Here is a 27,606-nt window from a genome sequence, read left to right as displayed (position 1 = left end):
TAATTTGCTTTCCCCGTATGAGCTGTACTGCATGGTGAGCAAACAGTTGATAAGAGTTATTTTTTGCCCTATGTTATTTTATTATTATTTTTAAATTTTATTTTTCAGTTACAGTTTACATTCAATGTTATTTTGTACTAGTTTCAGGTGTACAGCATAGTGGTGAGACCATCACGTACTCTACAAATTGGCCCCCTGATATGTCCAGTGCCCACCGGGCAGCACACACAGTTACCCAACCCCCTCTCCCCTGGCAACGGTCTGTCCGTCCTCTGTGTCTATGAGTAAAGAGTTTTTTTTTAAGTAGAAGATCCCAGATGATAAGTACAGAAGGAAAGATAGACTCAGAGGAAGCCCTGTTCCGCGTCCCCGGTGACAGTGTGGACACCAGCGCGGATCGTCGGTGGCTGCTGACACCTGAGGTGAGACACCAGAGGGAAACTCGCCGTTCATGGATGGCTGAGGCCGGGAACTCCGGGACCTGCGCCCCAGCCCTGCCGCTGACTCCGCAGGGAGGTGCCAGTCATTACTGATCTCTTGGTGGGACACCATGGGGTGTGCCCAGCACCAGCTGTGAAGGGTTCTTGCCGTAAAACCAGGCCTCTAAATCTAACCACGGCTTTACAGGACAGATGGGCTCAGAGAGCCACATTGCATGACACCTCTGGATTTCAACCAGCAAAGTTCAGAATGTGGTCAACTCTACAGATGAAAAGGGATAAGAGACGTTTTGAATACGTGTGATGTGTGGACTTGTAAATCCTGAAACAGGCAAGGCGAGTGCAAACATGACCAAACACATGCGAGACAACAGGGAACATTTGAACACTAACTGCACGTTTAAAAAGTTAGAAGGGTTTATTCACAGTCCTTCTTAGGGACTTTACTCATAAATGATGTGATGCTAAGAATTAGCTTCAAAATCACGCAGGTCTGTGGGGCTGGGGAGAGGGCTGGGTGGCGGTGCAGCTGGAGCGTCCTGGCCACGCGCAGGCGCGTTGTGCCAGGGGCTTACTGCTCTGTCATCTCTGCTTCTATATGTGCCTGGAGGTTTCCATAACAAAATGTTAGCGAAGAGCAATCGAAATATGGACAGTCCACTTAATTCTTCTGGCATGATGGTGGTGGAAGCAGCGGGTATGTGGAAGTGTGTGTGTGTGCGTGTATGCGTGTGTGTGCGCGTGTGTGCACGTGTGTGTGTGTGTGTGTGCGCGTGTGGTCTCATGCTCTGTTTGGTCCTCATTCAACCTGCAGCTCTGGAACAAAAGCATTTTTTTTCAAAAATGACTTCGTGACAGGTGTGAGTAATGCCCCGACCCAACAGGCCCAGCTGGATTTCCACGGGGTGTTAGGCAGGCAGGCACAGACCCCAGGCCCCTCTTTAGGGAACGGCCCGGGCCAGGCCCACCCGGTTATTCCCACGGTCAAAGACGGAGTAAAACTGTCTAATGAAGACGTCACCCAGGATCCAGAGGGGCCCGGATGGAGGCTGCATGTCAAGACCTTGAAAGCCGCTGAGGCAGAGCTCCATTCCGTCTACGAAGTCCTGGAGTTGGGAAGAAGAAAGTGAGTGGCAGACAGGGAAGGAGGAAGGAGCGCTGCCCAGAGCTGTCTGTGTGGTGGTGGTGGCCACACCGATGGCCTCGGATGGCGCTTCACAGTTTTGGTTGGTTGGTTCTTCCTCCTGCTTCACACGTGCTTACCTGTGTACTCAACAACGTGTTTGAACAGCCCCCTAGATGTGGGCCTGGACCTTCTACGTTCTGCAGTTTTGAGAGCTGTTCATCCAATCTATTCTACACCCCACAAGGTTTCAGTTTTCACAGTTGGGAAAATTGAAACCCTCAGTTCAGGCCGGAAGAGCAAAAGGTTTGGCATTAGAAAATCTCAACTTAAAGTCTGGTTTCTTTAGTTTCTAGTCAGGCTCATCTTAATTTCTTTTAAGGGAGAGAAATTGCTCTATAAATGGCTAGCCACCACCATTTTCTTATTGATGTTCTGGGCAGAATCACGTGAGTGGCTCCTTTCAGGTCAAAGGCAAGCAGGCACCCTCGTTCGTGAGAAGAGTGGAACCGCCACAACCTTATATTTTTTAGTTTGGCAAAGAGTTGGCATCTAACAGAAAAGTGTGGTCTTTCCAACAAACACTTGAAGTTTGAGGCTGTTGACGATGGAGTAGGAAAATTTGCAGAGGGCTACAGAAACTTCTTGAGAGGAAGGGGGTAAAAATGCAAAGGTATTATAGCATCTGTGATGGACTGAGGTGGCTCTGATTGAAATCTGCTGGTAGAGAAGGACGGTGTCGCCACATTGGGTACAGGGAAGGGTGTGAGGTTGAGCAGGGACTCAGGTGGAGAGTAGGGGGTGCCAGAGTGGTGAAGGGCATTTGGGCGGATGGATTTGGCAGCTGAAATGTCTAGCTTGTCCTCTGTATGGTGTTCACGGTGGCAGCTTCAGAATCTTCTGTCGGAGGATTTTGGGGAACTTGACCTGAAGCTGTGTTTTTAAATGAAACATTTGTTTTCACTTCTACTGTAAGTTTGTATCTGGTGGCTTTGGGAAGCGGTTCGTGGAGATCACGGTATGGGGTGGGGTGGTAGGTAAATCCCTAAGCCCTCAGTCTTCACCTTAGCACCTCAACTCTGGTGCAGTCACCCTGACACTGTGGGTGACTTTGGGCAATGTCAGTGTGTGAAAGTGTGTCACCAAAGACCTCTGATACTGAAAATGCAGCCCAACTGTGATATGAAGTGGCCATGGGTTTCTCAAACACCTGGGGGTTCCCTTTCGATCTCATTTTTCATATCTGTGCATCTACTGCAACAAGGCGTGTTCTTAATTGATTATATATGATAAGAGATGTAACCTCATTCTGTAACTCCCACCCCCAAGCAGCTCATATCTAGAAACATTAACTCTCTGAGTCTCAATATCCTGGTCTATAAAATGGGAAAACAATACCCTAGCCTGGTTGCGTGGTTAAGAGGATTTGGGTGGTTGAACGGCTTGTCCCAGGCTTGCTGCTGCTTCAGGGCAGGACAGAAAATGAAAGACCCGGCCCCATGCTCCTTCCTCCACACATAGGCAGCTGCATCTCTCCCGGAGGAAATGCCACGTCAGTGTGGGATAAGCTGGGGTAAACGCAGTTGCCTGTTCCGAAGGGGGAAGTGGCAGGTGTACGGGGAAGACCCTGAGACTTGCAGAATGAGGAAAGTTCTTTTGTTTTCTGCTACATTGTGCATGTGTGTGTGTTGTGTGTGCTCTTTTTTAAAAAAAATTGAATTTATTGGAGTGATATTGGTTAATAAAATTACATAGATTTCAGGTGTATGATTCCATAACCCATCATCTATGTATTGTGTTGTGTGTTCACCACCCCAAGTGAAGAGACTGTTCTTACCACCAGGGTGTAGGCAGTTGGTTGAAGAGTGTAGGGGACTCCATTGATGGTGAAGATGACATCCGGCATGACATTGAGATTATCACACTCCACAGCATACTAAAAGACAACAGAGTATCAATTTAGAAATCTCCCGTCTCCCAAGAGAGGCCCAGCCCCCTGCTCCCACCCCTCCCCACGCCAGGCAGGCGCTCACTTCTCCATCCACAGGCTCAGCCCCAATGGCCTTCTGCAGCTGCTGGATGTCACCTGAGGGGCCTGTGAGGAGGGAGGTCCCTGTGTCCACAATGGCCTGGCAGCCTTCTGAGCAGAACATCACGGTGCTCCCCACCTGGATTCTGAGGGCAGAGGAAGCATGGTCAGTCCCCTGCCCCTGCTCCACTTGCCCCTTCCCCCAGCCCCCAAGCTTCCCCCGGCTCCCCGCCGCTCTCGTGCCTTGCTGGGCTCTCCGGCACCCAAAGCACACCAGTGATCTCCAGGTTGGTCTCTCTCATCATATGCATGTTTCTCCATTTTTTTTGACTGAGATTCATAGCAGGAAATGCCCACACACATGCAAGAAACATTTCATGAAACAGTGCCTGACCTTAATATGTGAAGTACACGCTGGTGTTTTCTATTTTACTCCATTTCATTAAAAATTATAGGTCATGATCCCCTAAAATGATGTTATGACCCGTAACTAGCTAAATCCCTATAGTCTGAAAAACCCTCCCTAGACCGTGAACACTGAGGCTTTTTGCTTTAGTATCCCTAGTGTCTCGCACTTCGCCTGGCACCTCGTTGGAACTTATTCCTGGCTGAATTGACACCTGAATTACATTTCTTGGAATTCCTGCATTGTCTCATGCAGTGCCAGGAATATGTCAGGCATCTAGCCCCCCTTCCTCAATTGCTCCGTGCACAGATGCGCACGTGTGTGTGTGAGAGTGTATGAAGGCTCACAGCGCTGCCACCTCCATGAAACCCTTGAGTATTTCTTCAGATAGAAGCTGTCCTGCCCTGTCTGCTGGGAGACTTGGGTGGCACATCTCATGGAGCTCTGACCACCTTCCTGCTTCTGTGTGCTGGTTTGTATGTCCGTCTCATCTTCTATACATGCTCTGTGAAGGCGAACACTGACTCTTTCACTTTTGCACCCCCATTTCACTCAGCCTGTGTGTTAATTAATGTTGAGTGAACAAGAAGCAGCTGGTTGAGTGTTTGTATTTACTATTGGTTGAGTTGAAGGTGCAACAAGTATACAAGGAGGAAAGCTGGACGTTGACACTGTGTGCCTGTCACCCCAACTACTGAGGCTCCTTCCTATGCCTCTGCTCAGCACCCTTGTGCCTCTAGCCTCACCCCGGACATCCTCTCCCAGTGACCAGCAATTTCATTCAGATCAATTCAGTAGATCCAGTTTGAGTTGTGTCTGTTTTGAGTCCTACAATTTGAGTCCCTCAATATTGTACTTTGTGGACGATACTCACGAGTCCAGTGTGATCTGCCAGTAGCCTTGCTTGGTGACTGGGACCCAATTCAGACTCCCTGAGAAATGGGAGTGGTCATAGCCTCCAAAAATCAGTTCACTCCCTGCTCCACCTTCTGGGTCACTGCAGAGAGAGAAAGGCAGATTGCCAGGGAAGGGCCGCCAGAAAACCTCAGGAGTGAGTTTCTGCTTCTTGGTCTGGTCACTCCCACCAAGTACCTAGAGAGAAGCCCAGGCTTTGAGACCAGGGCTTCCAAATACTGTGAGTTGATTTGTCTGGACTTTTTGGGCAAAAGAATAGAGACAGCTCTGCCCAGTGTTTGGTGAATGTCCTCCTGCTTCTTGCATAAACAGGGTACTGAGGTGAGAGGTAGGGACAATTGGTCTTGCCGTGCAGAACTCAGGCAGAACCAAGGCCAGGGCCAACCTGAGTGTGCACACCTTATGTGGCTGGAGGCACCTGCCAAAAACACCTTTTCCCCAAGTAGCTTCTCCACTGTTGTGGTGGTGTGTGGAGTTTGTCTCCACATTATTTACTGTCTGTGTTAAGGCAAAGACGCTAATGTGAGCCCAGGATTTTTTTGGAGCTTGAATAGTTATTCATTTTTATTGGTGATTTCTCAGATTATGTTCTGGCACCTACAGGATTGTGGGGAAATTGGACATACAACTAATTCATTTTCAGGAGGAAAAGAATCAGAAAAACAAAGCTTGGGGCACTGCAAGGCAGGGCAGTAAAGGAGAAGGGAACTGGGTGTCTGTGGGAATCTTATGAAAGCAATTTTAGAGAGGCGAAGGGAGAAAGAACTAATGTTTGTTGATGGCCTTCATGCACAGAAGGTGCTGTGCTCGGAATTTTACCTGCCCAATCTTATTCAGTTTTCACACCAGGACAACCTGGTGTCCATTTGGGGACACAGAGGTTCAGGGAGATGAAGTAATGTAAGTGGTAGGTTTTAAATCCAGGTCAGTCTGACTGCAAAACCTTTGCTGTTTCCCTTCAAAGCTCATGTCTTCCAGGCTGGAAGGGAGCCAGAGGCTCTGATAGGGGAAGCGAAGTGGTCTAGACAACCTGCTCTCTTACTCACAGTTCTGCCCGGGCCTGTCTCAGCTGCAGCCATGCTGCAAAGGAAGAATTTGGGAGAGGGAATTCAAGGCTGTCCATGTGGGAAAGAAAAACAAAGGACATGGGCTTCTGTTCAGATGGGAAGCTCAGGCCAGGGCTCACTGGGAAGGAGTCAGAAAGGTAAGAAATCGCCTCCCCTACACAGGTGAGACAAACCACGCCCCCACCCCCAGAACCCCAGGCAAAAGTGCCCAGAAGCATGTGAGTCTCATGACCTCATCCAAAATTACAGCATGCAATTTAAAGTACACATAACATAACATTTACCGTCTTAATCATTTTTAAGTGTACAGCTTAGTAGTGTTAAGCGTATTTTGGGGAGCGCAGGACTGATAAAATGGCATCGGTCCGATCAAGATAGCATAAAGTAAATAAAACAAAGTGGAGTCATTTATGTCAACTAAACTGACTCTCAGTCAGGCATGACACTTTGGTTTAAGAGGAAAACTACCTAAGTCAGAGCACACACATCTGGCATGGAGACATAGCTGCCCACGTGGTCAGAGTAGCCATGTCTGCAGAGCGGGACCACCCACAGGTAGGCTCCTGGGGAAATTCCACACGGTCAGCGTGAGTGCCAAGCAGAACAGCCATGAACCGCCCATAGGTTCCTGAACAAATTCCCCACTTGGCATCAGGGGTGCCAAGACAAGACCCAGAAGGGCAGAGTCCACCACTCTCAAGGTATAACTGAGGCAGGCTCTAGACCACTGCTGAGACGGCTGAGCTCTGCACACCAGAGTGCTGCTCCAGGCCACGTGGATCTCCCTTGGCATTGGCTGTCAGAGCCTCTGCCCTGCTGGACTGAGGACTTTGTCTGCCCTGCTGCCCACCTGGCTCTGGAGATCCTTCCTTGCAAGATGCTGACAACTCCCTTGCCCTCTGTGCTGTCTCCTGGACCTGCAGACTGAGACTCGGACTCAGGTTCGCTATCCCCCATTGATTGCTGTGTGTGTGTGTGTGTGTGTGCATGTGTGTGTGTGTGTGTGATATTTCTCTTAGATTGTTAGAGTGTGAGTGGAATATTATTGTATGGTGATGTTCTCCTCTGAGTGAACCTGCATTCAATAAAGGCTGAGAGAATAGCATAGTTACTATGTGGGACTCTTATCCATTCCTTGGTGCCAGGCTGCTCAGCAGACAGTTAGCCCAGCAGTTGCCTGGCCAACTTACAGGAAAGACTATATCACAGACACATGCTTGTGACACATTCACACTGTTTTGCAGCCAGTCTCTAGAACCTTTTCACACTGTAAAACCAAAACTCTATAACCATTCAGTAACTTCCCATTTCCCCCTCCCCCCGCCCCTGGCACCCACCGCTCTACTTCCTATTTCTCTGAATCTGACCACTTCTAGGGACTCCATATAAGTGAAATTATACAAGTGGTCCTTTTGTGATGGGCTTGGTTCACATAGCGTGAAGTCCTCAAGATTCATCCATGTTGTAGCATGTGTTTGAATTTCCTTTCTTTTTAAATCTCAATATATTCTATTGTTTGCATGTTCCATGTTTTGTTTATCCACCATTAACATGCAATGTTTTTGTTGTCTGCTTACTTTACATTTTCCTGCCTCCTCCCCATTGGAGTTAAGCTTCTTGAGGACAGAGACTGTCTTTCTTGCTTCATGGTATTCCCAGCACCTAAATTATGCTCAGCATATTACAGGGGCTTGAGAAATATTTATTCACCACATGAATGAATATCCAGCTCCAGAGATTCCTTAAATCAGTCCGGCGTGCTACAGCTTACAAAGTGCTTCTCACAAGGACTGTTTGAGGCAATCCCATTTCCTCAATAGTCAGAGAGGTTAAGCGTTTTGCCCCACATCACACAGCTGGGCAAACAAGAGAGCTAAGCTGGACAAGGCGGCTGCTACTTCTAGTGCTCTTCCAGCTGCACCAAGTTGTCTCCCTGGAGATAGAATTCACCTCAGCCAGGCTAAGTCCTGCGGGACTTACCTACTCATGTAGACAGAGAACATGGGTACATCCACCAGGTTCTGGGTCATCATGTTGTCGAACACTGGCGTCACCCCTCCAGCAGCCAAGGAGGGGTATCCCAGGCCCAGAATTCCATCAAACTCTGTGTTCACGAAGGTCTGGCCAGGCTCTGTGACACTCTCCCCAAACTGCTGGCCGACCACAGTCAGGCCTTCCACCTGATAGGAGAAAGCCCAAAGGAAATTTGCATAGGAGATCTTTGCAAAAGGGTCTCAGGTTCCTGGATTCTCCCTCTGTCCTAAAGCTAATTCTTCTCCAGCTCAAGTTTTCTTGATTAAAGGGACGCAATGATTTTTGCCATAGTTGAATTCAATTTTAAAAAAGAATATTTTATTTATTTATCTTTAGAGGGGAAGGGAAGGAGAGAGGGAGAGAAATATCAATGTATGGTTGCCTCTCCTGTGTCCCCCGCTGGGAACTGGCCTGCAACCCAGGCATGCGCCCTGACTGGGAATTGAACTGCAGTTGTTTGCTTTGCAGGCCTCTGCTCAATCCACTGAATACACCAGCCAGGGCTGAATTCAACTTTTTCATGTAAACTTTTTTTGTTGTTGAGTATAAACAGAAATCATACGTGTGCAAGTTAATGAGTGTTCATAAACTGTACTCACCCACGTGAGCAAGCTCCCAGACTGAGAAACAAAACATCACTACTTCCCGGAAGGTCCTCCATGCACCCTGCTTTATCATTGCACCATTCCTCAGGAGTGACTAATCTGGTTTCTAACAGCCTGTATCTGCTTTGTCTACTTTTGAATTTTACATAAATGGAATCATACAGTATGAATTCTTTGGTGTCTGGTTCTGTCACTCAGCATTATGCTTGTTGCATGCTGTCCTAATCCATTTATTGTCATCGTATTCCACACTAAGAATATGCAGTCACTATGTATGCATTCTTTCACGATGGATGTTTGGGTTATTTCCTGTACTTGACTATTGCTAATAATGCAGTTTGTACATGTCTTTGGGTGAACACGTGTACACATTTCTGTTGCATGCATGCCTGGGAGTAAAATTGTTAGACCATAGGGTGTGCATACATGCTGACAGAACTGAGTAAATACTGACAGAATTTTCCAAAGTGGTTTGTACCAACTGATGTTTTCTCTCTTTTTGCCCTGGGATGAAACCTGCATTCTTTTTTAAAAATATATATTTTATTGATTATGCCTTTACAGTTGTCCTATTCCCTCCCTTTGTTCCCCTCCACCCTGCACACCCCCTCCCCCACCATTCACCCCCCTTTAGTTTATGTCCATGTGTCACAAGTTCTTTAGATTCTATGTTTCCCCTACTATTCTTGCCCTGCCCCCTGTCTATTTTCTACCTACCATCTATGCTACTTATTCTTTGTACCTTCTCCCTCCTTCTCCTCCTCCCACTCCCCTGTTGCTAACCCTCCTTGTGACCTCCATTTCTATGGTTCTGTTCCTGATCTAGCTGTCCTCTTAGTTTGTTTTTCTTTTAGGTGTGGTTGTTAATAACTGTGGGTTTGCTGTCCTTTCACTGTTCATATTTTTTATCTTCTTTTTCTTAGATAAGTCCCCTTAACATTTTATATAATGAGGGCTAGGTGATGATGAACTCCTTGAATTTGATCTTATCTGAGAAGCACTTATCTGTCCTTCCATTCTAAATGAAAGCTTTGCTGGATAGAGCAATCTTGAATGTAGGTCTTTGGATTTCATGACTTAGAATACCTCTTTCCAGCCCCTTCTTGCCTGTAAGGTCTCTTTTGAGAAATCAGCTGACAGTCTGATGGGAACTCCTTTGTAGGTGACTGTCCCCTTATCTCTTGCTGCTTCTAGGATTCTCTCCTTCATTTTAACCTTGGCTAATGTAATTATGATGTGCCTTGGTGTGTTCCTTCTTGGGTCCACCTTCTTTGGGACTCTCTGAGCTTCCTGGATTTCCTGGAAGTCTATTTCCTTTGCCAAATTGGGGAAGTTCTCCTTTATTATTTGGTCAAATAAGTTTTCCACTTGTTGTTGTTCCTCTTCCCCTTCTGGTACCCCTATAATTCAGATGTTGGAACGTTTAAAGATGTCCTGGAGGTTCCTAAGCGTCTTCTCATTTTTTTGAATTTTTTTCTTCACTCTTTTCTGTTTGGTCATTTTTTTTTCTTTCTGGTCCACTCCCTTGATTTGAGTTCCAGTTTCCTTTCCCTCTCTATTGATTCCCTGTGCATTTCCCTTCATTTCAATTAGTGTAGCCTTCATTTGTTCCTCTAATTTGTGATTAAAATCAACCAGTTCTGTGAGCATCCTGAGCATCATTATTTTGAACTGTGCATCTGATAGGTTGGTTATCTCTTGGTCGCTTAGAAGCATTGGCTCTGGGACTTTGAGCTGTTCTTCTTGAGCCATATTGTTTTGGTCTGCTCGTGCCTATCATGTAGGAGGGGCGGAGGCTTAGGTGTTCACCAGGGCAGGGTGACCCCATCCCTGGGTTGTGTCTGCTGTATGTGGGGGCAGGGTCAGAGAGGGGCAATAGCGTTTGTTCTGCTCTCTCTTGGATTTTGGTCCCCTCTGCTGTTTCCCGCAAGCAAACCTGCCCCCCCCCCCGGTGTCAGCTCCTGGGTGTGTGGGCCTGTGCACCCTCCAGGACCCTGTGGGTCTCTCCAACAAATTCTCTGTGAGCCTGGGAGCTTCTCCTGCCACCTCGACCATGAAAGTTTTCCCAATTGGTGTTTTTAGGCTTTAATTCCTGGCGCTGGGGCCCTAGCCTGTGAGGTCTGTCTCACTGCTTGCTCCTTTGCCTGGTTTATCTGCACTTGAATGTGTGACCGCAGTCAGCCAGCTGCCTTGTGCCCTCACTGAGTCCCCTTGTTGCTGCTTTTCCCTGCGAGACCCCACCCTGCCAGCCACTGACTCCGCCCCTCTTAATGGTCTGGATGAATGGTTTGTTGTCGGACTGGACTTCTGTACAGTTCAATTTTCTGTGTTTTGGTTGCGTTCTTGTTACTAAAACTTTGTTGTCTTTAAACTTGGTTGTGTGTGGAGGCACATTGTTTCCCCCTATGCCTCCATCTTGGCCAGAAGTCCCAGTTGATGTCTTCAATACCAGTATTTTAAGAGCTCTAGTTGCCAGTGGCTCCATAGCTTCTCCAGCACTGGATGTGGTCTTCAGTTTCAGTCTTCTAGTGGATATGCAGTGGGAACACTCAGTTTTCATTTTACTTCCTGATTACTAATGAAATTGGACATTGGGTGTCTTCTCTGGTGAAGTAGGTTGGCTGCATTTCTCTTCCTGATTGGTAGGAGTTCTCTATCTATTCTGGTACCGAGTCCTTAGTTGGATATGTGTATTATGAACACCTCTGGGCTGTGACTGATGTTTTTTGCTGAACAGAAGATAAGAATTTCAATATAGCCAAATTTATCAATTATTTGCCCTTTTCAATTTGTGGTTTTAGTAACTTGTTTCAGAAATTTTTGCCTATCTTTTTTTCCTATGTTTTGTTTTCAAAGGTTTCACTTTTTACATTTATGTCTATAGTCTATGAGCAGCTCTACAGTGTGTGAGGTAGGAGACAAGATTCATTTTATTTTTTACTGTATGGATACCCAGATGACTTAGTGCCATTTAATAAACATACCATCAGTTTAGACACTGTAGCGTCATGTTCAGTGCCAGGTGACTGTGTGAGTAGTCTCTGAATTTTCTACTCTGGCCCAGTTGTCTGTTTGCGTATCCTGTGCCAGTATCACACTATGTAAACGCGTATATCTTTACAGTAAGTCTCAATAGTTGGCAGTGTTTTTCTTCACCTAGACTGTTTTGGTGTATTACATATTCATACACATTTTAGAATTAGCTTGTCAGTTTTTTGTTTTTAAATATATTTTATTGATTATGCTATTACAGTTGTCCCATTTTTTCTCCCCTTTATTCCCCTCCACCCTGTACTCTGCTCCCACCAGCATTCCTCCACCTTAGTTCATGTCCATGGGTGGAGCATATAAGTTCTTTGGCTTCTACATTTCCCATACTATTCTTTAACCTCCCCCGGTCTGTTTTGTATCTGCCATTTATGCTTCTTATTCCCTATACCTTTTCTCCCATTCTCCCTCCCCACTGATAACCCTCCATGTGATCTCCAGTTCTATGATTCTGTTCCTGTTCTAGTTGTTTGTTAGCTTGGTTTTGGTTTATGTTTTAGGTTCAGCTGTTGATAGTTTTGAGTTTGTTGTTGTTTTACCGTTCATAGTTCTGATTATCTTCTTTTTCTTAGCTCAGGCCCTTTAACATTTCATATAATAAAGGCTTGGTGATGATGAACTCCTTTAACTTGGCCTTATCTGGGAAGCATTTTATTTGCCCTTCCATTCTAAATGATAGCTTTGTTGGATAGAGTAATTTTGGTTGTATATCCTTGCCTTTCCTGACTTTGAATTCTTCTTTGCAGCCCCTTCTTGCCTGTAAGGTTTCTTTTGAGAAATCAGCTGATAGTCTTATGGGAACTCCTTTGTAGGTAACTCTTCTCTTTCCCCTTGCTGCTTTTAAGATTCTCTCCTTTTCTTTAATCTTGAGTAGTGTAACTATGATGTGTGTTGGCGTATACTTCCTTGGTCCAACTTCTTTGGGACTCTCTGAGCTGTCTGTTAATTGCTTAGTACTATTTTTGGAGCTTTGATATGTTCTTTCATTTGGGCCATATTTATTTGTCTCAGTGCACCTGTTATGTTGTAAAGGATGGAGCCTTAGGTTTCCCCAGGGTGGGGCAACTGGAGTTGCTGCATTCTGGCTCTGTACATGGTGGGTTCCAAGAGGGAACAATGGCACTTGCTTGGCTCTCCACAGGCTTTCAGTCACTTTCCCCACTACCCACAAGCAAACTGGGCCCTTCTGGCACTGATTCCCTGGTGGGTGCATTTGTGTGTATTCCAGGACCCTGCAGGTCTCTCCAGTGAACTCTCCTATGAAACTGGGAATTTCTCCCACCAGCACAACCCCCGAAGGTTTTTACAGCCAGTGGTTTTGAGGCTTTAGTTTCCTGCACTGGAACCCTGGGTTGTGCAGTCTATCTCGCTCCCCAGTTGTTTCTCCTGGTTTATCTGAGCACAAATGTGGGACCACCTGGTCCAATAGCCACTGCCTTGCCACAGGTCCTCTCTGCTCCTGCTGCCCATCTCTGCCCCTCCTACCAGTCTGAGTGAGTGTTTTTTTGTTAACACCTTGGTTGTCAGACTTCCATACAGTCTGATTTTCTGGAAGTTCTAGTTATTTTTTGTTTTTAAATTTGTTGCTGTCCTTCTTTTGGTCATGTGAGAAGGCAAAGTGTATCTACCCGTGCCTCCATCTTAGCCAGAAGTCTAGAATCAGCTTGTCAGTTTTCAATAAAAATTGCTCTTGGTTTGATTGAGGTAACATTGAATCTATAGATCAGTTTGGAAAAAAATTGACTTATTTATAATACTGAGTCATAAGCTTAGTTTATCTTTCAATTTATGTAGCTCATTCTTAATTTCACTCAATAATGTTTTGCAGTTTCTAGAGTAGAGGTCTTGCACATTATTTTATTAAATTTATTTCTAGGTATTCTATGTTTTTGATGTTATAAATAATTTCATTAAAAATCTATTTTCACTAATATATAAAAATTTGAATGATTTTGTATGTTGATCTAGTATCCAGCAACTTTGCTAAATTAACTTATTAATCCCAATAGTCAGTTTTCCCATACAATTGGTTCTCTTTTCATTTTAATGCTGTTTTCCTTAGCCATGCAGAAGCTTTTTATTTATATGAGATCCCATTTGTTTATTCTTTCCTTTATGCTCCTTGCTCTAGGGGACATATCAGTGAAAATATTGTTGCATGGAATATCTGAGATTTCCCTGGCATGGTGGGGGGGGGGGATGCAGACAGCTGTACTTGAACAACAGCAACAAAAAACCCCAATAGTTAGTAGATATTTTGGGATTTTTTTACATATAGATTCATGTCATATCTGAATAATGAGAGTGTTATTTCTTGCTTTACAATCCTAATGCCCTTCATGTCATTCTTTATGGGCTCATTGCTTTGAGAGTTAACATCCTTGGCTCATTCTTAATGTCAGGGAAAAGTCAATAATTTGTGATTAAGTATGAAGTTTTCTGTGGGCTTCCTTGTAAATATTCTTTATCAGATTAAGAAAGTTACTTTATATTTCTAGTTTTCTAAGAAATTTGTAAAAAGTCATGCAAAGATGTTGAATTTTATTAATTCAGAAGATTATATAATTTATTCCCTTTATTGTCTAAGATGATAAATTCCTGGGGAAGAGTGACTCTTGGCTGGATATCTTATTTTTTATATATCACAGGTTTATTTGCTAACATTTTGTTAACAACTTTTGTATCTACATTCATGAGAAAGAGACTGATGTGCAACTTTCATTTTTTATAATGATCTTCTCAAGTTTGTTGTCAAATTTATGTTGGCCTCACACAATGAGTTATGGAGTGTTCCTTTTTATCAATTATCTGAGATAATTTACATAATGTTGGTGTTATTTCTTCCTTAAATGTTTGGAAGAATTTACCACTGAGGCTACTTGGGCCTGGAGTTTTCTTTGTGGAAAGGTTTTTAATAACAGAGTCAGTATTTAAATAGACATTGGAATATTCATATTTTTATTTATTTTTTGTGTTAGTTTTGACGTGCTGTATTTCTCAAGCCATTTGTCAATTTTTAAAAAAATGTTAAGTTTATCAATATAAAATTATTCTTGATATGCTCTCATCATTTTAATGTCTGCAGGGTGTTCATTAATACAATTTTTTTAAAGACTTTATTTATTTCTAGAGAGAGGGAAGGAAGGGAGAAAGAGGGAGAGAAACATCGATGTGAGCCTCTCACATATTCGCGACTGCGGACCTGGCCTGCAACCCAGGCCTATGCCCTGACCAGGAGTTGAACTGGCAACCTGTTGGTTTGCAGGCTGGCACTCAATCCACTGAGCCATACTAGCCAGGGCTGACTGGTTGTTTTGTATGATTTCCATGTCCTTTATTATGCTGTTGAAGTTCTCACTAACTTCACTGAGCATCCGTATAACCAGTGTATGGGACGCTGCATCTAGTAGATTTCTTGTCTCCATTTTGTTCAGCTCTTTTTCTGGAATTTTGTTCTGTTCTTTCACTTGAGACATGTTTCTTTGTCTCCTCATTTTTTTTTACAGATTTTATTTATTTACTTTTAGAGAGAGGGGAAGGTGGGGGGGAAAGAGAGGGAGAGAAACATTGATCTGCCAGAGAAACAACTGGCTGCCTCTCACACACTCCCACCTGGGGACCTGGCTCACAACCCAGGCATGTGCCCTGACTGGGAATTGAACCGGTGATGTTTCGGATCACAGACTGGCACACAGCCCACTGAGCCACACCAGCCAGGGCTAGCTTCTCATTTTGGCAACCTCTCTGTGCTTATTTCTGTGTATTAGGTAGAGCTGCTACGTCTCCCAGGTTTTGTAGAGTGACCTAATACAGTAGGCCTCCTGCAGGGTCCAGTGGCACAGCCTCCCTGATCACACAAGCTGGGCACTCAAAGTGCACACCTCATGCACACTACATTATTCTTCATTTCTAATATTGTTACATTGTATTTTCTTTTTTCCTGATTAATTCTGCTAGAAGTTTAATGGCTTTCATTAATCTGTGTAAAGAGTTCATTCTTGGCTTTTTTGATTTTCTCTATTGTATGACTTCCTATTTTATTGACATCCCATTCTTCTATTTATTATCTCCTTCCTTCTTCCTTTTTTTAGCCTGATTTGCTGTTGTTTGTGGGCTGCTTGATTTTTCTTGTTTATTGCTTAAAATAGATGCTTTAGATCATTGATTTTCAGGTCTTCTAGTACATGCATTTTAGGCTATAACCGTCTCATTAAGGATTGCATTAGCTGCACCCACAATTTTTGGCAGGTCCTGTCTTCATCCTCTGTGTTAGTCAGGGTTGAGAAGGGAAGCAGAGCCATCAGGAGCTGTATTTAAAAGGGTTGTTTTCTAGATAGTGGGCTGTATGCCACTGCAGGTGCTGGTTGGGGTGTCCATTAGGCATTTGCTTTTGTCCTGGCGCTGCAGCCTGAAGTCTCCTTTGACAGTCAGTGAGGGAAGACAGATGCCAGGTGGAAGAAGGGTGAACTGGAAACCACAGTGCTGTCTTACTGCTTCTAAGCTCAGTGATGGGTGTGTCCTGCAGCTTGAGCTGACCCTCTCTGTCACCGAGTTAAACATGCAGCTGGCCCAGGAGCCAGGAAACACGAAGGAGGAACCTTCGGAAGCAGGAGTTTCTGTGGGCTTGGCTGTTGCCCTACACAAGCCAGCAGATAAGTAGCAAGCGAAAGGCTAAAATTCCCCTTCACGTGCCATTTCCGTCCCTCCTCTGCATCCCAGAGGCAATTATTATGGTCAGTTTGGAATGTGATATAGCCTTCTAAACAGTTATTTGTACTTTTACATATGTTCTAATAGAAAATACAGTATGTTATTTTATCTGTGTGATAATTTTTACATAAACGGTGTGCTTTTTGCTCCTGGCACTTTTTTTTTACTCCATATGTCCTGTTCCCTCCCACTTTAAAGGGATGTTGATGCCTTGGCTGGTGGGTCTCAGTGGACTGAGTGCTGGCCTACAAACTGAAAGGTCACTGGTTCGATTCCCAGTCAGGGTACAGGGCCAGGTTGCTGGCCAGAATCTTTTTTTTTTTAAGAGGTGTTAATGAAGCCTGGGCCTGGCCGAACCCATGCACATCAGGAGTGGGTCTGCCTCTATTTCCCCCAAGGCCTGGGTGTACAGTCGTCCCATTTCAAGACCCCCAGTAGATGCCTGAAACTGAGGATAATACTGAACCGTATTCTATACTGTTTTTTCTATACATTTCTATGGTAATATTTAATTTATAAATTAGGCACAGTAGGAGATTAATAATAACTAATGATAAAATAGAACAAAACAATATACCAAAATAGAAGTTACTTAGTTGTGGTCTCTCTCTTTCTCTCTCTTGGATAGCTGATCTGATCATTGAGTTTGCTACCAAGTGACTAAGTGACTAGTGGGCAACGAGTGGATACGTTGTGGATACACTGGACAAAGGAAAAACTCATGTCCTGGGTGGGCCTGAAGATTTCATTGTGCTACTCAGATTGCCATGCAGTTTAAAGCTTACAAATGGGTGGGTGGGCTGGGATGGGAGTAAAAGACAGGAAAAAAGCCCCAAACTTACAAATGGTTTATATCTGGAATTTTTCATTTAATATTTTCAGAGCACGGTTGGCTGAGAATAACTACAACCACAGAAAGCGAAACCACGGATGAGGGGGACTACCGCGCTGTGTCCGTAAACCTGGGCAGGGCAGGGCCAGGGCTCTCCTGGTTCTCTGTCCCCACGTTGGTCAGGCCCCCACCATTCTGAGACTCCTAAGACCTTTGGTCACAGGGAGTTTACGGAGCAGCTCATGAGCTCAGCTTCAAGTTCAGCACTAACCTTAGACCTTTGTTTTGACCACTAGGATTCTGGCTTGTCTCCATTATCAGACTCCCACCTCCTACCTTGTTGCCTTATTTCAGTAACTGAGGCCCCATCTTGAGCTCTGGCTTGGACTTCTTTATTCTTCAAGATAGAGGCCTCGTGTTGCTTCCTTGGTGCCCCTGGGGCCAGAAGTTCAGCTGTAAACATGGCCACTGGGCTCTCAGAGCTGTACACTGTCCCTGCAGGAATCCCCCTGGCCACCTCTCCAGGACCCAGCGCACTGAGCAGACCAACCCACTGCTGCCACGTCGGGCGGGGAGCACCACCTGCAGCTGGCCAGGCCTCCCCTTCCCTGGAAGACAGCCGCTTGTTTCCACCTCTGCCCAGGCAGATCTGAAGCTCTCCCCTAAGGTCTCTGAACAATGTCTGCCCCGAGTTTCTGACCAAGAGAGGAAACACGAAGGGATCACACTCACAGAGACGTGGTCGGCTCCGATGACCCCAGACAAGCTGCCAGTCCCGTACTGAATGAAGAAGTGTCTCCCTGTCGCACCGTAGGTGTTGGACCAGGAAGGGTGGAACATGGTGTGTGTCTCTGGAAGGGAAAAGCACCGCTGTTGCCGAGGCCATCAGCTCCCTGCCTTCATCTTGGCCCTGACACCCCCAGCTTCCAGCTGCTGGTCCAACCTGCCTCAGTTTCCTGCCACCGGTCCTTTCCTCTGTGCACAGGGCAGTAGGCACCAAACCTCCCTGATGCAGACCTGCCTTGCCAGTCTGAGGACACAGTGATGATCAGGGACCTCTGGAAAGGTTGGCCACAGCCCCCCCACCGAGCTACTACCTTCTCCTCTATGTATGTGGTGGGCTAATAGGGGACCAAATAGTTGTCCCTGGGCATACATAATTGCCTGGGACCTCATGTGGCACACCAAAATAAATACCAGGTATCAGGTACCAGCAGCAGCCTGTGCAAACCACGGTAGGGCAGAGCCTGGCATTCAAAGGAAACCCAGGAATAACAATCGCCACTCCAGGAAACCACTCCCAACTCCTCGACCAACCCATGGACACCTAGTCTCTGTGTTCTGTCAGAATAAAGCCGAGATATTCTGTCTCTAAAACTCGTCCTGCACAGACCAGGGTGCTTTCCCTTAGTTCTTTCTTTTCCATCCTTCACGAAGACCTCTGAGTCGCCTCTGCCGAGTGGGCCCACCACACGCCATGTCCCACCAACCCCACCTCTGGTGTACTGGGAGGTAGCCCACCGGGCCTCCTTGAAGCAGGCGAACTGTCTGCACTGGAATTTGACCCACCTACCTGCCCAGAAATAGCCACTGGCATGGAACTGTCTCCCACATTCTTTAGGTTGTTCTAAAGGGAGAGAGTTGCCACACACTCAAAAATTTGTATTTTTGGTGGTGGAATTTCCCTCTACCGATTCTGATCAGTGTGAAAGTTGCTAGCTTGGATAACAGTCAGATTTTACCTTTCCTCCTGGCCCAGCCCTGTTTCTGCTGAAGGCAGTCCCAAGCAGACTCAGAGATAGAGAGGAAGGTTGGCCCATTGCTGGAACCCAACCCCTTCCCCGAGAGTGCCAGGCTCAGGGTCCCAGGACTGGCCTCAGCTGTTCCCTATGGGGGGTGGGGCGGTCCTGGCCCACTTACTGCAGGCTGGGCTGGTGCAGTACACCGAGGGGACCCAGAGGTTGGAGGAGCCGGTGTCAAAGATGACGGTGAAGTTCTGTGGTGGGGAGCCAATGGAGATGGTGCCAAAGTATTCCATCTATAGGCAGGAGAGGAAGGGAGCTGGGTGTTGGTGCTGGGGAGGAGGAAGGTTCCCAGGGAGGGCTCCACAGGGCCAGTGCCTTGGCGAGCACAGATGGACGCATAGACCCTGGGAAGGGGCAACCAGAGGTAAAAGGAACAGAGGAAGGGTTGAGAGGGGGAAAATCAAATCTCTATCCCGATTCTCATTATGATGAGAACCGTTGTGAACGATGCAGAGGAGCCTCGCCCTGCTCATCTCTCCTCCCATGGGGAGAGGTCCACACAATTTAGCTGCATTGGGGCTTATTCAGCCAAATTCACAGGAACCCAGAGGGTCAGTCCATATGTGTCCTCCTAGAGGAGAAATCCACACTAGCACTCAGTGCTGCTGCCCACTAGCCAAGACCCAGGCTGAGCCCTCCTGCCCTCTGCCTGTGCCCAGGCCCTGCCCCAGGGTGCCTCACATCCAGGTAGTTGATGAGGGGCTCGTTGGCACTCCGATCCATCGTGCAGGACTCAGTGAACTGGATCATGTCCAAACTCTGGGTTTTCCAGAACTCAGAGAGCTGGCCCCTCGCTCGCAGCTTCTTTCGGAGGGACTGACGCTTCTGGAGGGGCACCCTGAGGACAAAGTTGCAAATGGGGAAGAGATGCCTTTCTGCCTCTCTCCAACCCTCTCCGCCCCAACCCCATTTTCCCAGAGGTTAACTTGGAAATTTCGCAGGAGGGGATCCACAAAATAGCATGCCAGGATTTGGTCAGAATCAGTGCCCACTCTGCCCACAGCCTGCCTAGTCTCGTGTCTGCTCCTGTAGGCTCTGAGACTCTTAGATTTGAAATGGCCCTCTATCTGGGAGATGGGCTCTTTGAGGTCTTCTGGAAAAATGGGGGATGTGGGATGGTCTGCAGTTTTATCCGAACTTCATGAAGAGCTGATTTAAAGACACAGAAAAACTCTGGGGGGCAGTGGTCAGTCCCCGGGGAGGTGCTCAGCTCCTTTGAATTGCAGTTCACAACTGCAGGTTCCTGATGTTTCTAACCAGAGAAAGTCCCGGGGGCTCAGACAGGCAGCTTCGTCAGAGATGGAGGCCAAGGGCTGGCTTGTCATGGGCTGGACATTAGGTGGCCACTTGGTAAACCTTTTCTGAGCCCTCAGTTTCTTCTCCTCTTTGTTTCCCCATCAGCTTTCCTCTCCTGAGTCAGTCCTGGGGCCCCAGCTGGGGGCGGTGCTGGGGACACGGTCTTACCTGTGCAGGTCTCCTTGGGCCTGCCCCAGATCCAGGAGCACCAGCAGCAAAAGAACAAGTGTTTTCATTGTACACCCAGCAACTCCTTCCTCGCTCTGCCACGGCCTGCCTTCTGCCTCTCCTTTCTTCTGTCCCACAGGGCAGTGGGACCAAGTCTCCTTAACGCAGACCTGCCCAGCTCAGTCTGAGGACACAGTGATAAGGCCTCTGGAGTCAATAGCCAGACCCAGAGCAAACAGTGTGATGGGGCGTTCCCCCTCCACCCCTCGGCTCCTTTCACTCCAGCAGGGGTGGGGATGGGGTGGACCTGGGGTGGGACTTGGAGATCTGCGCACCCTCTATGAGTAAGACGGTTGTCTAAGGCTCAGTATCTCCCAGAGTCTTTGGCATCCGCCCTCACCCCAAGAAGCTCTGTATTAGTTGTGGGAGATCCTTGCCCCAGACGCTGGGCACCACCCTACTGGCTGTTACTCTGAGTCTGTCTGAAGACCCTCGAGGGGTGGAAGCTCAACTGTCAACCTATGGGGAAGGTCTAACTCAAAACATGAATCAGATTGTTTTGTCTGTATTTCCTGTTCTCTCCCCACTCCCTGAGGGGCCCCAAGGGCAATTTACTTCCCCTAGCCACTTCAAAACAGAAACCAGCACTCCCCAAGGCCCCCGAAATGGGAAAATTTGGCTGTGGACGGTGGATCCAGCTTTTCTGATCCGAAGGAGTTGATGAATCTGGTGCCAAGGGCTGGGGGAGAGTCAGAGGGGAAAATAGAGGCAGCCCTCGAGGCCCAAGGAGGTGCCTGGTGGGGGGGAGGGGGGATGTGGAGCAGGAGCCTGTATGAGTTAACTCTGACTGCCACACAAAGTACCACACTTAAACAACACTTATTTTCTCATGATTCTGGAAGCTAGAAGTCCAAGATCAAGCTGCCAGCAGGGTTGGTTTCTACTGAGGCCCCTGTCCTCGGCTTGTGGATGGCCACCTTCTCCTCCGTGTGTCCTCATGTGATCTTCCCTCTGTGTGTGTCTGTGTCCAAATGTCCTCTTCTTATTCTGACAGGCACCAACTATAGTGGGTTAGGATCCACATGTAGGGCGTCATTTAACCTTCATTACCTCTTTAAAGGTCCCATCACCAAATACAGTCACATTCTGAAGCACTGGGGTTAGGACTGCAACACACACATTTTAGAGGACACAGTTCAGCTCAGAACAGCGCCGCGGGGCAGCAGGATCCTGCCTGTCAGTGGGACTCCGGTCAAAGGTAGGGGTGGCAAGGTGGGCTTAGCACTGTGTGAGACCTCTCACCCTCTGCTTATCTCTGTGGACACCCCGCTGACTAAGCAGAGGGTGGACTTTGCTTCCTTGAGTGCAGGTGGAGAGTGACAGGAAGGAACACCTTCCTCTAACCCAGACCCAGGGTGATAGGACACCGTGCACGAGGGCAGCAGAGGCCATCGCTGCTATCACACATGACAGCGCTTTCGAGCTCTTTCCATCTCTAAAGCCCAAGAAGCAGACAAACAGAGTTTGGAGCTAAGTCAAAACCTGCCTTGGGCTACAAAAATATTGAAAAGACATCAAAAGGGCTTGAGGAATAGCCCAAATCTGTGACCCCTCACCCTAAGGGAACGAAGTCTCTTTGGCATTTGTCCACTTACAAGGATTCCTTCTCTTTGACCTTTTGTTGGGGACAGAGTCTGCGCCCAGAAGGGCAGTGTGGGCTACAGGTGTCTGGGAGTCGAAAGAACTCATTTCAGCACCAAGCTGGGTCATGGTTTGCCCAACCAACAGGTACCTTAATTTCTTTGTTTGCCAAATACCCCACTTACACTGTTGAGTTTTAAGGAGGACTAAATACACAAATAAGGCATGGGGAAATGCTTGAAAAAGTATAATGTCATCAGGACTGAAGATCATCACTGTAAAGCCCTTGCATTAGAAGACTCCTTCCAGACCGTGAAGGCAGCCTGCTCACGTAGCAGAGCAGACCACAGGCACAGAGGCAAAGTGATGAGCCTCAGAGTGTGGGGTTTGTTAGGTGGCAGAGCCAGGATCATGGCCCAGGCTCCCCAACTTGCACCCCAGCGGGCTTTCTGCAGAACTGCCATCATCATTACTGAGCTGTTGAAGTGGGCACAACCGTGATCCCTCCCTGCTCTCCCATCTCCCAGACCCTCCACATACCCCTTCACCTCTGTTTACTAAATGTAAAGGGTTTGCTGGCTCAGGCTTGGAAACCAGCTGGTTGGCCTGGGCAGCTGTGGGCCACCAGACCACGGACTGGATCATCTGTGAGGACCTCCAGGATCAGGTTATCAGAACTAATGGGTTCTGTTTTCCCTGGAAGCATCAGGAACCGTAACTAACCTGGCTACAGATTACTAGATCCTCCTATGCTGGAGTTGAATATTGTTGTGGACATTTAAATACTTTCTCTAGGGAACAAAAGCCTGTGGGCACATGTGTGGTTGTGTGTGTGTGTGTGTGTGTGTGTGTGTGCTATAAGAAAAGAAAAGGGAGAGGGAGGAGTATTTGGAGGAGCAAAACTGTGCCATGTGGACAATAACAGGGCTGTTGTGAAAACCTTCCAAGGGGCACTGGGGCTGACCACCAAAGGAGTATGGGACTGAGAGACAAGAGGAAGAGGCTGGCAACTCCAAAATTAAACCAATAGTTTATTAAGGGAACTTATGGACAGAAGTAGAGTCTTGGGCAGCACCAAGATGTCAGATTTGCCCACCAGAAAGGGGAAGGGGGCTCAATAAGAATATGTAGTCTTCAGGAACACGGGGATTGCACCTCAAACTGGCTGTCACCCAGAGCATCTCATGTCTTTAGATGGCGCCAGTCGCATCAAGCAGCAGAAACCACTGTGCCCAACAAGGGGGCAGAGCTCCAGTCTCTCAGTATTGGGAGAGGGGCTTTGGAGAGACAGAGAGACCCTGAGAGATGTCGATTAGAGGCTGGTTGGACACAAATGTTTGTCTGTTTCCAGAGCATTTGTAAACTTTTGGTGGTGACACCATCCAATCAACTTGGTAATAAGAGGACAGTTGCTCAGTGCTCTGTGGGACTCAGCCTTATCAGGGCTCGGTAGCCCTCGGTAGCTGGCTCCCGATCAGAGGGGAGCCAGTGATCCAGATGCTCTTGGCTCTGGCTCTGGGGAATTATCAGCTCAGCATGACTATGACCAACTGGATGGTGCCCCAGCCTCATTCTGCTTGAAGTTGATGAATGAAAGAAAGGCTGTTCTGCCGTGTGCGGTGCAGTAGGAAGAGGGCTGGGATCGGCTGCCTGGATCTAGGCTTGCCTCGACCACTAACTGGCCATTTGATCTTAGATAAATCACTTTTCTCTGAATCTAGTTTCCTTGTCTGCAGAATAAAGAAGTCGGAATGGATGATAATGACAAGGGACATTTTGGGTACATGGGCTATGTGCCAGGCTCTGAGCTAAGGACCTTATGAGCATTAGCTCATTCAACCCTCAAACCAATGGATGCTGGGTATTATTTTTAAGCCCACATTACATCTCAAATAACTGAGGCATGGATGGTTTAAATAACGTGCCATGGCCAGGAGTCAAACCCAGGTTTGCCTGACTTTAAAGTTGATGATCTGTATTGGATGTGCTCTAGGGCCTGGCATTGAAGAGTTTCTTCCTGGAAGAGAAAGACAGAAAGTGAGGGAGGAGGGGAGGGGGGGAAGAGGAGTGAGAATAATTTCCCTCATGGTGAAAAATTTGAGGCCTTTTTATTGTCAGAAGAGAGAAGGCTGTGTGAAGGGTGAAATGTTGTGGCGTAGAGCTCTGTGATGAGAATCCCGTCATTGCTTATTTTTTGCAAATATTTTCTATTTTACCTTCAAGGGTCATCACTATATTGCCGACAGGTGTAAAGGCCCCCGTGTGCCCCTCTGCTAGTAGCCCCCACCCAGACTCTGAACCATGAAACAGAGAAGTTGAGGCAATCAAACCATTTATTTATTCCTGAAAGAACGTAACTGCACAATGCAAACTTCCCCCTCTGGCTTGATCTGTTTCGGTTTAGCAAAACCTCTTGTTTTCATGCAACTGGAAATAAGAAGGATCCCATGTCCCCAGCATCTCACCATGTCAAGAATTCATTTATTTTGAGTCATTACCAAAACCACCGTTAATCATATTATTGGAAAGTGGCCTTGGACCAGAAATCATGGCAGTATAGTCAGCAGAGGGCACAGGTGCTGGGGAAGTTCCTCACCTGAATACTGCATGTGTGTTCATGTGTGTGCCTGTGTGCATGTGCACAGGCACCTGCTGTGCATGTGTCCCTGCACCTGTAAGCAGGAAGAGCAGCTCACACCTCCTCACACCATTCCTCACACCAGCACCACCAACTCCTGTGCTTGTCACTGAGCCCGGGTGTTGAAGCAGACAAAGCAGGTTTGGGTTTCAACTCTGTTCCTTAATGGGTGAAAGTGTGACGTTTAGGTTGTTTGGGAGCCTCAGTTCCCCCACTGTGCAGAAGAGAGAATGATTTCCTTGCAGGATGATGTGAGGAGTTCAGGAGACCACCCTCAGGACGAGTGCTTTTTTACCTCCCCCAGCCCTGCACTTGACCCCAGGAAAGCACTCCATACTGGTATGCTGGCTAGAGCCGAAGTACCGGAGCAGGCGCCTGCGGTTAAGTGAGTGCCTGCTTTATGCCACACACTGCTCTAAGTGATAGGGGACTCAAGACTTGGAAAATTTTAGCTTAAGGTAGAAAGATATAAGTCTAGCAAGTAATGTGTATGTTAAAGTTTTTATTTCAGAAACTATGGATACGGCTGGCTCTGGCTCCTGGGAAAACAGCCGACCTCTTGGGGCACTGCTAGAGATTACCACCTGGAGACAACTGGATGCATCCAGACCTTTGTGTCCCAGGGAGAGACGAGGACCACCACCCCTGGGAACAGCTAACTGCCCAGGACAGGATGTTGCAGCCTCTTTCACCCAATCCTCCCTGAATCTCAGAGCCCTCACTGCACCTTCTTTATTCCCTGGTATATAAAGTCTGGCCTAGGAAGAGAAGGCAAGATGGTCTGTTAGGGTATGAATCCGCCATCTTCTCGGATCGCCAGCCATCTAAATAGAGCGCCCAGAAAAGATTCAATCGTTGTCATTGCTGATTGGGTTTGGTAGTGACAGGCAGCCCAAACGCCGGTGTCCTTTCCGGTTACATGAGTACCGTGAATGTCTTCACTCAAGTAATGCTCTCAACAGTCGCATAGGGTAAACGATCCCAGAGGGTAAAGCAATTTGTTCAAGGTCACATGACTGGTAATGGTAGAATCAGGCTTGAGTCCAGAAGTCTCCCTATAGAGTCTGTGATCTTGCACAAATCTAGGCTGTGTCTGTAGCTTATAGATACATTACTGTATGTATTAACGGACTAAAATACATTGTGGGGACCATCCACCTTGATACGTACTTTAATTGTCCAGAGAATTTATCCAAGCTTCCGCCTGTTCTCAGCTCTTTCTGTGTGACTAGAGGCTTAACCATTTAAAGGCTAGAAAATGAAAGTGCCCTCTGACCCCTAGTTTTCTTACCTGCAAAATGGGGTTATTAGGAAGATTCAATAAAAGCTTATCTGGAAATGCATGACACACAGTAAATCCTCAACAAATACCTGGTTAAATTTGTATTAAAAGGGGAAGAGAGATGAAACAGGCCAGTGTGGCAGAAACCAGGCGCCTCTCCTGTGTGACCGCCACTGGTTTTCCTTTTCGGATTGCTGCTGGCAGGGACCCTTCTTGGCAGTGCTCCCTCCTCCAGGGTTCGCTTCCTCTTCCGGGACTGCTGGACTGTTTTAGGCCTCTTCGTTTTGAGATGCTGGCAGATTTCTTACTGGAAAGGGGCCAAGCTGGAGCAGGTCTGCCTGGGCCAGTCTGTTCTGTGTGGGTTCTTGACCTCATGCGTGAAAGATTTCACAATAGGAGTCCAGGTGATTTTGAGAGTACATTTATTAAAGCTGGGGCAGTGGGGCTGGAGATGTAAATTTGGGAAACACGGGCACATAGAAGGTGGCCAAAGCTAGGCTACTGCCTGGGAGCACCAAGGGAGAGTGCACGGGTGGCGAGGAGGGTCAGCCCTAGGACCGTGCGCTGAAGCCCACAGGCGGGTGGAGGAAGAATGAGCAAAGAAGGCCAAGAAAGAGCATGGTGGGGGTGGGGGAAAACTGCGTGACCTCCTCCAGGAGGCTCCCCAGCAGCCTAGATCTAAGGAGCCTCTACCCCACTTCCCAGTTTTTCTAGTTTGCAGGAATGAGTACATCTGTAATTCTCTCTTATTGTTTCTTTACTGCCTGTTTCCCCGACTGGCAATCATCGCTGAGTCAGTGCCTGACTCAGAGTAGGCACTCAATATATCTTTGTTGAATGAATGAGTGGATGAATGAAAAGAAACAACCTCTGTACACAGTCCCCAAAACAAAAACGATGGCTCTAAAATTACAAAAAAAGAGTGCAGGTCTCCTATATCCTCCACTGACAACATTCCCCGTGTGCGGGGTTGCATAAAGTTGCATACTAAGTATGATTTAAAAGCACCTGTTCTCCCTGGTGTCGAGGCCTGAAATTCCCTCACTGTCCATCCATACCCCGGAGTGAGGCATGACCTTCTCAGCACAGTGCCTAGCATTTAGTTAGCACTCAATAAATTTTAGCCATTCTTTTGATCATTAGTTTGGCTTTTTTTAAAGATTTTATTTATTTATCTTTAGAAGGGAAGGGAAGGAGAGAAATATCAATGTATGGTTGCTTCTCATGCATCCCCTGCTGGGAACTGGCCTGCAACCCAGGCATGTGCCCTGACTGGGAATCGATCCGCGATCATGTGGTTCACAGGCCCGCGATCAATCCACTGAGCTACACCAGCCAGGGCTAATTATTAGTTTGGCTTTTAAGATTGCCAACATCCCTGGAAAAGATGGCCCACAAAGTCATTACTTGCTGGTATGAACTAGTCTGTCAGCAGCACTAATTAAGGAGGGACCTTAAAGTGGGCACAGGTGTGGGTTACAGAAAGGGAGAGAGTGGTCAAAAAATGCTAGAGAATCTAAGAGATCTCAATTTGTGGTTTTGCTGAGGCTCACGCCTGCACAGCATA

At 47.1% G+C, this 27,606-nt stretch overlaps 1 protein-coding gene and 1 long non-coding RNA gene across 2 annotated transcripts; one reads left to right on the top strand and one right to left on the bottom strand.

Annotated features, from left to right (window-relative positions):
* Positions 1–579: 579 nt before the first annotated feature.
* Positions 580–6,648, top strand: LOC119001665 (uncharacterized). The gene is made up of 3 exons (XR_005069614.1): positions 580–589; positions 2,357–2,364; positions 6,573–6,648. It is a non-coding gene; the product is annotated as an uncharacterized LOC119001665 (long non-coding RNA).
* On the bottom strand, positions 1,205–20,666 carry CTSE (cathepsin E). The gene is made up of 9 exons (XM_037067117.1): positions 20,479–20,666; positions 19,696–19,852; positions 19,130–19,247; positions 17,942–18,060; positions 7,961–8,160; positions 4,873–4,995; positions 3,597–3,738; positions 3,401–3,499; positions 1,205–1,546 (listed from the first exon to the last, which is right to left on the bottom strand). The coding sequence occupies exons 1-9, from the start codon at positions 20,544–20,546 to the stop codon at positions 1,382–1,384; spliced, it is 1,191 nt and encodes a 396-aa protein (XP_036923012.1). The 5' UTR covers positions 20,547–20,666; the 3' UTR covers positions 1,205–1,381.
* Between the last annotated feature and the right edge of the window lie 6,940 nt (positions 20,667–27,606).

This window comes from Sturnira hondurensis, unplaced genomic scaffold (genome assembly GCF_014824575.4).
Source record: "Sturnira hondurensis isolate 20B ecotype Veracruz unplaced genomic scaffold, ASM1482457v3 Scaffold0017082, whole genome shotgun sequence".
Taxonomy (NCBI): domain Eukaryota; kingdom Metazoa; phylum Chordata; class Mammalia; order Chiroptera; family Phyllostomidae; genus Sturnira; species Sturnira hondurensis.
Note: the sequence above shows the minus strand (reverse complement) of the source record. Positions and strands in the feature narration are given on the sequence as shown.